The sequence below is a fragment of the Vombatus ursinus genome, unplaced genomic scaffold, assembly GCF_900497805.2.
Source record: "Vombatus ursinus unplaced genomic scaffold, bare-nosed wombat genome assembly UNPS02014910.1, whole genome shotgun sequence".
Classification (NCBI taxonomy): Eukaryota; Metazoa; Chordata; class Mammalia; order Diprotodontia; family Vombatidae; genus Vombatus; species Vombatus ursinus.
Genome location: NW_020954688.1, coordinates 758,369 through 770,340, shown reverse-complemented (window position 1 = coordinate 770,340; position 11,972 = coordinate 758,369). Strand labels below are relative to the sequence as shown.

At 38.9% G+C, this 11,972-nt stretch overlaps 1 protein-coding gene across 1 annotated transcript in view; it reads left to right on the top strand.

Moving 5' to 3' along the window:
* LOC114029161 (E3 ubiquitin-protein ligase TRIM11-like) overlaps window positions 1-8,695 on the top strand; it is a 14,817-nt gene extending 6,122 nt beyond the window's left edge. Inside the window, exons 4-6 of the mRNA XM_027843520.1 lie at window positions 636-658; window positions 760-860; window positions 7,163-8,695. Coding sequence (XP_027699321.1) covers window positions 636-658; window positions 760-860; window positions 7,163-7,707 — 669 coding nt within the window. The 3' untranslated portion in view covers window positions 7,708-8,695. The remainder of the gene's footprint in view (window positions 1-635; window positions 659-759; window positions 861-7,162) is intronic.
* Window positions 8,696-11,972: the final 3,277 nt, after the last annotated feature.

Here is an 11,972-nt window from a genome sequence, read left to right as displayed (position 1 = left end):
AAGAGGACCCAGGATAGAAACTTGGGACACCCCACAGTTAGAAGGCATAGTAAAGGAAACTAAGAAGGAACAGACAGGTAGGAGGAGAACAGTAGAGAGCAGTGTCATGAAAGTCCAGAAAGGAGAGAGTAACCAGGAGGGGATTGACATTGCCAAATGCTTTAGAAAGGACTAGAAGAATAAGGATTGAAATGAGATCATCAGATTTGACAGCTAAAAAATTATTGGTAACTTTGGACAGAACATTTTCAGTTGGGTGATAAAATCAGAAATCAGATCGCAAGAAGTTGAGGAGTATCTTAGAGAGGAATATTAGAGACATTTCACTCCTGCCTGCTCTTCCTTTCTAGTTCAGTTCTGGGTCCATCAGACTCATACGAAAGTGGAGGTGGGTGGGGAGGTAGGAGAGGCACTTTTGGAGATAGGGTCTTTAAAAAGTCTAGCCCACCAAGATGAAAAAGAGATTCACCCCAAATAATTAGAGGAATTTTAAAAAATAGCTTTTGGCTTTTTGCTGTTCTTGTATCTCTAAGGAATTAGATTATGGGCAAAGGTAATTAGCTCCTGATGGACTAGTGAGAATAGTGGGAGTTCTGTCTTCCCTGTTCACTATTGACTTTCTTTTCTTCCCATAGGATGTCAGAGAAGTACTGCATAGGTATGTGTTGTATTTTGCTTCTGTTAAAAGGGTGGGTGGGTGGGAGGGAGGGTGGGAGAATGCTCATTGGCTGAGCCAGGTGGGACCTGTGCTCACCCTAGGAGTCAGGATGTGAAGTTGCAGCTGCCAGAGGTCGTTTCCATGGAGCTGAGGACGGTATGCAGGGTTCCTGGGCTGGTAGAGATGCTGAGGAGATTCAGAGGTAAGTGGGACCCTGAATTAACCAGATGTTTTTAGGCCCATTAACCTACTTGCACCTGTAAACACACACATTTCCTTGAACCTAACAGAAGTATGTGGAAAGAAGTGACTGATTTCCATTAGGCTCAAGCTTATTGCCTGATTTTCTGGTCTGTTTATCCTCATACTTCTACTGGGTCCATATAGAACATCCTGTGGGCATGAGTACAAGTTCACCTGCTGAGCTACCAGTCAAAAAGTGTAGGCAGGTGACTCACCCCTCAGTTTTGTACATCTTTAATTCAGCAGATATTTTTTAAGCCCCTGCTTTGTGGGTATTATGCTAGGCACTGGGGTGGGCAGAATACGGAGAAACATATGACAGCATATAACCCTTCCTATGGAGCTTATAGTTTAGGAGGGAAGAGAAGACATGTACATACTGTAATGGAAGGGTTTCACATGAAAGTCTCATGAATGTTAGGGCAAGGGTGGGAAAGATCACTTGTTTCTTGTTTTTCCTTAAACCTGGAAATTTGCTCATGTGCATTTGCTGAATTTCTACCCATCTTTTAAAGCCCAACTCTCCAATGCCACTATTCTATAGAAGTCTTTTCTGATCTTTCAAGTCAGTGATGACCTTTCTACCTTCAGAGTTCACAAAGTACTTGTGTTGTACCTTTCTAATGCACTTATGTTATTTTTGTATTATCATTATATATACATCATTTTCTTCTCCTAGACTGTAAGTTTAATAAGGGCAGGAACTATGTCTTAGCCAAACTTTATATATCAGTACCTAGCACAATAATAGGTACACAGCACCGTAGTATGTTCTTAACTAATTTTATTTTAATAGGGGCAAACATGTTTAATCTTTACCCCACACTGCTGTTTCTGGTTGGAGATATCTGGAGGGAATGCTTTGGGGAAGAATTGGCTTTCATTTTGGGTCTTGAGGTTGGGTAGATATTGAGTTGGTGAGGAAGCCAGTGTTAGGTGGAGGCAGCAAGGTGGGCAAGGGTGCACAGAATTAAGACACTTAAGGCCATATTTTAGATATAAATATAGCATGAAAGCGAGTAGTGGAAGATCAGTCAGTGAGCAGTTATGAGCAATTTCTATGTGCCAGGCACTGTGCTAATAAGCATTGGGATACAAGCACAAAGAGACCACTCCTATCCTCACGAAGTTTACATTCTAATAGAAGACAACATACATAGAGTTGTGGCCATGGAAGGGAGTTTTATTCAGGACAGTCAGAGGATGGTGGGTTGATATATAGAACCATCAATTGATACGCCCTTTCTAGAAATTCTGTAGATTTGGTTACTGTGTTGCTGTTCTCAGAACATGAATAGTAAAGGGCAAAAAGGGGATTACGTGGCAGGTGAATGATGGAATGGCCTAGATGGTCAGGCTTATGGGATGTGAAGGTGAAGCGTTGTCTGAATTCTTGGGTTATCTAGATATGATCAGCTAAGTGACACTTAGTTTGAAGTCACTCATAACAAAAGTTTAGTAATAATGAGGTTTTTGGACAAGGTAATGACTTGATTCTGAGCTATACTGTAGGAAGATTATTTTAGCAGTAATATGTAGGGTGATTGCCTGTAGGAAGAAAGACTGTTGTTAGGAGGTTAATTGTAGTTAGGTTGTGGCTTTTTATCTTGACCCCTCAGGTGAGCAGAAGACCCACACTAGAGTGATGGCAGTGATAGAAAGGATATGACTTAGTCACTGGATGTGGGAGAGAAGGGACAGGGAGTAGGTTTGGGGGGAAGATTATAAGGTCAGTTTTGGATGTGTGGAATTTGATTTGTTGATCGAGGTGGAAATGTTCAGGAGAGAGTTAGAAGTGATGTGATGATCAAACTCAGGAAAGAGACTGGTAGTCATCAATATAGATGTGATATTTGAAGCAATCAGAATGGCTGAGATAACAAGCAAAAAGGGGGAAAACAGATTAAGAATAGAATAATGGGAAATTCCATCGTTTAGTGTTTAAGAAAATGAGTTAGTGAAAGACACAGGGGTCAGAGAAAAGGACCCTTAAGTGTTTAGGATCTTGGGAACCCAGGATGGAGATTAGTTAAAAGGTGGAGAAGGTCAACAGTGTCAAATGAAGCAGAGTAGATGAGAAAATAGCCTTTGGGTTTAGGAATTGGGAGGTCATGGAGTTTGAGAGAAGGGAGTGGTGACAAAAACAAGACTAAAATTGCTTGAGGAATAAATCTGTAGAGAGAAAGTAGAGAAAATAAGAGTAGATTATTCCTAAGAAGTTAGGTACTAAGAGGCAAGTGGGAGAGAAAGAAAATGAAGGTAAGAGTAGTAAGATGGAGGATTTTTTTTTTTAGACTATGGAGATTTGAAGATTTAAGGGTAAAATGGGATCAGTGGTACCAAAGAACATGGGAAGGAATGTAATTGAGAGGTTATAAAGATTATAGCATCTGGGAAAAGATTCTGAGGACACAAAGGGAGAATTAACCTTGAAAAAGAGAAGATTCACTTCTTTCTCTGAGTCAGGAGGAAAGAAGGAGATGAAAATACAGAGAAATTTTGAAGAGGAACATTGAGAAGTTTACATCTGATGACATCTTTTCTGCACTCAACTTAGAGGAAATTGCAGGGAGCAGGAAGAGGAAGGATGGAGGGAACAACAGGCACAAGCCGAGGATACAGCTCTGAAGCAGATGTTTAGGAAGAAAGAAGTGATAGTCGGAAGAGTTGGTTGATATATTTAAATGGAAGGAGAGAAGAAGCTGAGTCAGATGCCGTGATTCATTCCCTTCTTTAGGGATCTGTTTGATCATAATAACTGGGAGAAAATGTGAGAGCAAGATAGATTGGCCAATAACTGAGGAAGAAAGTAAGGGACAGAATTTCTCTACCTTAAATTATCTAGAGGGAGATACAGGATGGGGATAATCAAAGATTCTGAAGACACTTGCTGTTCATCTCCAGCCCTACAATCTTTCCTTGGTTTATGTACCTTTTAGTTGTCCTAGTTCTATGTGGTTTCACCCCCTGCAGTGGATAACTCCAAAGCCATTTTTCAGTAACATCTTACACCCAGCAGAGGGGTCTATGGTAAATAAAGCATTGAGGAAATGGAAGAAGTTACCCCATGAGGAAACAGTAAAAAATAAAATTTGAATTATTTAATCTGGGGGAAAAATGGCTTCAGAGGCTTATTTTTCTGGGATATGTGATTTTATCAGTGTGGGCATTCCTTTCAACAATGTAAATTATAATCACTCTACAACTTAAATTTTTTTTTTATCAGTTGCAGTGGCTGAAAAGTCACTGAATTGCCAGTATTACATACTTTCTTGTACTTGAATATAGTTGAACTTTTTAATGATTCCTGGGTTATATGTAAAATTATAGGTTTGGATTCCTTTGAACTCTAAAATTATGTTTCTCTAATCACTGTGAATGTCTAGTAGTGAAGTACCTAGTTCAGTGTCCCTCTCCACCTCAACTGATTCTCTTAGAGACTGAGTTAACTATATCATTGCTTGTCCCCTCGAACACAACTCCAAGTTCAGTAAGCTTCTCAATTCTTTTTGTGTGTAGCTTCTTTGGTAGAGCAATGGTACATTGATTTTGTTAGCACAGAGACTTTTTAATTTTATGTAATCAAACCCATTTTATCTTAAGTTTTTTTAAGGTAACATGTATTTTATATTAATCTGTCCCTCATTTATGCCACCCCCATAGAGAAATTAGAAAAAAAAAACAAATCTTTCAGTGTATATCTGTATAAAATTCCCACATAGGCTATGTCTGCAAATGCATTTATCTTTCTTAATTTAAGTTCATCACTACTTTCTCAGTAAGTGAGTGGTGTGTTTCATCTTCATTCTTTTGGAGTCAAAGTTTATTATTGCATTGATGAGAGTTGTCTTGTGATGTTGTTATTATTGTATAAGTTGTTTTCCTAGTACTTTTCATTTTGTTTTGTATCAGTTCATAGCCGTCTTCCCAGTTTTCACAAAAATTGTTCTTTTCATAATTTCTTATGTTCACCTACCACAATTTGTTTAGTTATTCTACATTAAGATAGTCCCTACTTTTCCAGTTCTTAGATAGCATGAAAAAACTGCAATAAATATTTTTGTACATATGGGTGCTTTTCTTCTCTCTTTGATTTCTTGGGCTCTAGGTATAGCAGTGATATAACTGAGTCAAAAGGTATACACAGTTTGATAATTTTCTGGGTATAGGACCAAATTGTTTTCTAGAATGGCTGGAATGGACTTCACAGCCTCACCACCAGTGTATGAGTTTACCTGTTTTCCCACATCTGGACATTTGTCATTTTCTTCTTTTGTCACCTTTGCTAGTTATATGTGTCAACTGGGTCTGGGTACAAATTCATTATATTTTCATTCAGAACCTTAATGATACATGGAAATACTTTTATTCTTCCCTAATTGACCTTTCTGTGACATTTTTCACATTCCAAACTTTTGCTTCCCAAACTCCCTGCAGCATTCCTCCTACCTCCTTCTTCTCCCCTACTCTACACCTCAAAAGCTTTCTACATTGTGCCCTATTTTACCCTTTGTTCCTGTCTATAATATATGGAAGAAGGGGCCATTCTATAGATTTAGAGCTAGAATGGACCTTAGAAGTTACTTAGTCCAACTCCCTCTTTTTACAGATGTGAAAATGAGGCCCAGAGAGGTTAAGAAACTTGCTCAGGGGCACACAGGTAGTAAGTGGTAGAACCAATATTGAATACAAGTCCTCTGATTTCAAAACGAGCATGCCTTCTATTAGGCCACATTACTTTCCTGTCTTCTTGCCTTTCATTTACTTGAGGATCATCCCCTCTCCCCCACTAATCCTCATTCTCTTTCCATGAGCTCCTTGCCCTTTTTCCATAAAAATCCATATCTCCCTTCTCCCCCATCCTTAAAAAGCCTTCGCTTGACCCTGACTTCTGATCCATCATTCAGCTGAAACTGCTGTCTCTGCTATCTCTCTTAGCTTCTAAATCCCCTGGCCTTTTGTTTCAGTGAGTTGAGGAACCACAAATGTGAGTTTTGCATAGTCAGTAGTCAAACATTTAAGCGCCTGCTATATGCTAGGCACTGTGCCATGTGCTGGGGATACAAATACAAAAAGAGAAAGACAGTCTCTTCCCTTAAGGACCTTACAGTCTAACTGGGGAATACAAAACACAAAAGAAAGCCGAACTCAGTGAGAAAAGCCCCAAAGTAGTGTGGTCATGTAAATGCCCGAGCTAGACACCCTCCTTAAATGATGGTTTGAAGTTCATGCCTCCACCCTCCAATTAGAGGGGCAGTGATTAGGTGGCATCCCAAGGCTAATGAGATCTCGAGGGTTCAGAAGTCCCAAGATCTTGCAGTCAGATAAGAAATTTTGTTATGATAATGTTGGTTAGTTTTTGCTTAACTGTTTTTCTTCCAAGGAAGGATTCAGTGTTGGAGGGATATGTCAGGAAATAACTATGGTTTTAAAAACAACAACAACCAAGATCCTCAAAATTAAACTTAAAAAAAAAAAAACCTTTCAGTGGCTGTAGGATAAAGTAAAAATTTCAGCCCAACATTTAAAGCCTTCCACAAACTATGTTACACTCATCTTTTCAGACTTACTCTGTAATTACCTCTCTTTCTTCTTGTTTGTGCCTCAGCCAGAAAGCAAGAAACCTAATAGCTTTTTCTGGAACTCTATATTTTAATGTCTGTCTCATGTGAATTCATTCCCTCATGTGAATGTGAATTCACTCCCTCAACATCTCCAAAATCCCAAGATTCCTTTAAGGCTCAGTTCAGGTACTGCCTTATACTTGAAGCCTTTCCTGATTCCTTGGTTGTTACTGTTTCCTTTTTCATCAATTTTTCTTGTATTCATTTATCTGTGTAGATAGTAAGCACCATAAGGGCAGAAACTAATTTGTTTTTGTCTTTTTATCTTCAGTGCCCAACACAGGCCTTCCCTATATATTGCTTTAATAAATTTTTGTCTAATTGTATTTTGAGGAGATAATGTGGAAGGACCGACATGATGCCCCATAAGACTTGAGTTTGAGTCTTAGTTCTACCTGTAAATGGGTATCATAATATCTCTCTTCCCCTTATAAAATGAAGATTATAATACCTGCACTTTTCCTACGTCATAGGGTTGTTATGAGGAAGGAGCATTATAATACTAATATCATTATTATTATCTTTTGATACCCAATAAAAGCAGAATATTGCTGAGTTGGATTCACTTAGAACCTAACTCATTTTAGCTGTTCTTATGTTCTAAGACCTCAGAATGACTCTTGGTTTCTCTCTACAGGAGATGTCACTCTGGATCCAGATACAGCAAATCCTGAATTGGTCCTCTCTGAAGATGGGAGAAGTGTGAGAAGGGGGGATGTACGGCAAGCATTGCCCGACAGCCAGGAGAGATTTGATCCTGGTCCGTGTGTGCTTGGTCGTGAAAGCTTCACTTCTGGGAGACACTATTGGGAGGTGGAGGTTGGGGAGAGGGTTAATTGGGCTCTGGGAGTTTGTAAAGAAAATGTGAACAGAAAGGAGACAGGGGAGTTGTCTGCTGGCAATGGATTCTGGATCCTTGTGTTCTTTGGAAACTATTACTATTCTCCTGACCAGACCTTCATACCGCTTAGAGAGGCTCCCCGGCGAGTGGGGATTTTTCTGGATCATGAGGCTGGACATATCTCATTTTATAGTGTAACTGATGGATCTCTCTTATTCATGTTCTCCCAGATAACCTTCTCTGGGACACTCAGACCCCTGTTCTCCCCCATATCCTGTAGCCCAATCCCTATGACCATCTGCCGGGTAATAGGAGGAGCTGAGGAATCTTTTACCTCCTGATGATTCCTCTGACATTTTGACTCAACTCATCTTTTGCAATCAGGAAGTCTTAAGTTGCCTAGGCACCTTATGGTCCCAGGGCTAGTCCTTTCCATTTGTCTCAGCAATTAATTCAAAAGGATGTGGAGACTGTAAAGAAAGAGATCCTTTTTATTTTAAGTTCATGAATATGGACTTTATACCACTGAGATAAATAGTTTGGTGCCAAAACATTAAGCTTTCCAATATTTGTATGCACCCTATCCAAACCATTGGTTTTCCCCAAGTGGTATTGAGGGAAAGATTTTTGAGCTGAGTCATTCAATCAGGATTCTAATCCTAACTTTTCTTCTACAAGGTAGCTGTGTGACTGTGGGAAAAATCATTCCATCTCTGGATTTCGTGGTGAAATTTAGACCAGATAATGTCTGAAGTCCTCACTGTCTTTATAATCTCATTTTCACACCAAATGTCAAAAGTGATCTTTAGATGCAGAGAAATCTTTAAGGTTTTAGTATGAGCATCAGTGTGATTGGGGCCTGGACTACTGAAATGTCTTTTGGGCCTAGTGCTGCTACAGAAATGCTGGGTGTCCTTGATTTTACCAAACAAGACCTGCCTGTGGAGAAAAGCCAAGGCATCTAAGCTGTATACAGACCTAAACTTTAGAGACCTGGTGTCAGCTGCTCCAGACCCAGCTTTGACATAAAATGAGTTATCTCTCCTGGCAAGTCACTTAACCTCCCTGGTACTTAGTTTCCTCACATATAATAGAAGCATTAGATTATTTCAAAGGGTACTTTCTGCTTTAGAAGTCATTCATCCCAAATAATCAAGATAAGACATAAAGCCAAAAGAGTCTTCATAAAGATAATAGCTATGTAAATGGCAATTATCTTTTTATCTAAATACTATGTAAAAGACATTTATATGGGGAATAAGTATTTATATAGTGGCTATTACGTGCCAGGCACTGTACTAAGCAGTTTACAGTTATTATTTCATTTGATTCTCTCAACAATCTTGTGATGTAGATGTTATCTCCATTTTACTGTTGAGGAAACTGAGGCACCTAATAAAGCTGGATTTGAAGTTAGGTATTCTGACTTTTGTCCCAGCACTCTATCCATTATGCCACCTACCTGCTTTATCTCCTTTATTACATTTGTTGCTCACAACCCTGTGAAGCAGGTAGTATAAAAAGTAAGGATTCTATCTCAGACTTGCTTAAGATGTCAAACTAGTTAACGCCAGAGCTGGCACTTAACCAAGGTTATCTGAATAAAAACACAGTGTTCTTTTGACTCCACTATGTCTAAAGACACAAAGACTTCAATTTAGGAAGGTATGTTAAGATAAAAGTCCCCCAAATTATGCACAGGTTGAACATAGACTTGGTCGCCAAACTCTGGCATATTATAGAAGGGATACTCCTTGAAGTGCTTATTTGGTACATTAAAGTATCAGAGGCTGGATTTGACATCAGATCTTTCTGACTCCAGGCCTGGTACTGAAAGGAAGTTATCACCGTACCACCTAGCTGTCCACTCTAAGAGACAAAACAGACTAAAAATACACATGGGAAAAAAGTATTTTAGTAAGTAGGTAGAACACAGATAGGTTGCAAAGGGCAACTAGGTTATTTAGTACACATTGCTAAATTCTGAGGTTGACATCAAGAATTGGCCTTTCCCAAACCTTGGATCATCAATGATAATTTTAGGTTGGACGGACTTTGGGTCTGACACAGGATGGATCATACTGCAAGGGAACTTAGAGGTCATTTAGTTCAGTCTCCTCATTTTATAAACAAGGCAGTGAGGCTTGGGCATTAAATTACATGCCCAAGGGGAGCAGGTGGTAAAACGGGGATGTGAACCAAAACCTTTGACTTGAAATCTAGGATTTGAAACTGTGCCACACATTTTTAGAACCTGAAGCAATCATTCAGTTCACCTAGGCTAAGCAATTGCCATGCATATGAAATTGATCTGAACCTCTGATATTTTGTGATATTGTAAAGCTATGGCAAAGATGGTGATGAATGTGCCATGGAAAAACAGGACCTGTTTTCCAGAGAACCAGTTTCAAGTCCCAATTATGCAGCTAATTGAGTCATCTTGGACAGGTCATTTCACTTCTCTGGCCTCAGTTTCCTCAATTCTAAAATGAGAGAGTTGGACTCACCGGTGTTTACTTACTCAGTTTGTGCCATGGACTGGTAAAATATCTAATTCTCTATTGCAGGTTCAAAATTATATGTGTACAACATGTATTTCAAGGTTCTGAGGCAAGTTAGAATGATTTGTTCATTTTGGTTCCTCGGTTGAACTTAGGTAGTTAAAAAAGAAGTAGTTTGCACAACTCCTTAAAAAATATAATTGGCCAAATAGAAAAGAAAGTACAAAAGCTAATTGAGGAACCATAATATCTTAGAAGTTAGAACTGGGCAAGTGGAAGCTAATGATTCTATGAGACATCAAGATCAAACAAATTCAAAAGAATGAAAAAAATAGAAGAAAATGTAAAGTACTTCATGGGAAGAACAACTGATTTGCAAAATAGATCTAGGAGAGATGAGGTCAGAATCATTGGACTACCTGGAAGCCATAATCAAAAAGAGGACCTGAACAGCATCTTTCAGGAAATTATCAAGGAAAACTTGCCATGATGTCCTGCAACCAGAGGGTAAAATAGGCATTGAAAGAATCTACTAATCACCTTAGGAAGGAGATCCCAAAGTAAAAACTCCAAGTAACATTATAGCCAAATTTCAGAACAATTAGGTCAAGGAAAAAATACTGGAAGTGGCCAGAAAAAAAAGTTCAAAATATCAGGGCACCACAATCAAGATTACATAGGACTTAGCTGCAATATTAAAAGATGGAACATGATATTCTGGAAGGCAAAGGAGCTAGGACTATAACCAAGAATCACTTACACATCAAAATTAAGCATAATACATCAAGGGAGAAAATGGTCATTTGATGAAATAGAAGGATTCCAAGTTTTCGTAAGGAGAAGACCATAATTAAACCAAAAATTTGATCTCCAAGATCCAAGAGAAGCATTAGCAGGTAAGAGAAAATGGGATTCAATAGAGCTAAATTGTTTACATCCCTACATGGGAAGATGATACTTGTGACTCTAAAAAGTCTATCACTAATAGTACTGCTGGAAGAAATATGCATAGAAAGAGGGAACGGGTATAAGGTGAATTTACAGGAATGGCAAAAAAACTAAGGGATAAGGAGTACACTGGGTGTGCAGAAGGAAGGGAGAGGTAGAATGGGGTAAATTCACATGAAGAGGTATGAAAGACGATATTACAGTGGAGGGGAAGTTGGGAGGGCGGGGGATAGGCATTGCTTGACCCTTACTCATCAGTGTTGGCTCAAAGAGGGAATGATAATCATTTGAATATAGAAAACTATTGTACTTGACAGGAAAATAGGGGAAGAGATTGAAGTAAGGGCCAGGGGTGTGGGGACTAACAAAAGGGAAGGCAGATCAGGGGAGGTAGTAGAAGCAAAACACTGGTAGGAGGGAAAGGGTGAAAGGAGAGGACAAACAGGAGGAAAGATGAGATGGAGGGAAATGCACAGTAATCATAACTGAATATGGGTGAGATGAACTCTCCCATAAAACGCAATGGAGGGGGTAAAAACCAAAATTTTAAAATATTTTCAAGAAACATACAAGCTGGAGCATAATCTGCTATGCTTCAGCTGAAGTAAAAGTAAATATAGACCTAACTGAAGAGATACATCTACCATGGACAATGAAGCAATATTAATATTAAACATGGGCCAACTGGCGCAGCATCCAAATTCTTAAAGAAGTGAGAGTTAAAGGTATAAATGTAAAATAGACAATATTGATTATATTAAAAAAAACTTGTATAAACAAAACCAGTGCAACCAAGGAGGAAGGAAAGCAGAAATCTGGGAAACTGTATAGCAAGTGTCTCTGATAAGGCCTAATTTCTCAAATTTATAAGAATATAAGCCATTCCCCAATTGGTAAATGGTAAAAAGGATATGAACAGGTAGTTTTCATATGAAATCAAAGCTATGGTCATAAGTGCTCTAAATCACTTGATAGAGAAAACAGCTCAGATACCACTTCACACCTATCATTGGCTAATATGACAAAAAAGGAAAATGATAAATGTTGGAGAGAGGATGAAGGAAAATTGGGACACTGGTTCACTTTTGGTGGAGTTGTGAACCAGTCCAACCACTCTGGAGAGCAATTTGGAACTATGCCCAAAGGGCTATAAAACC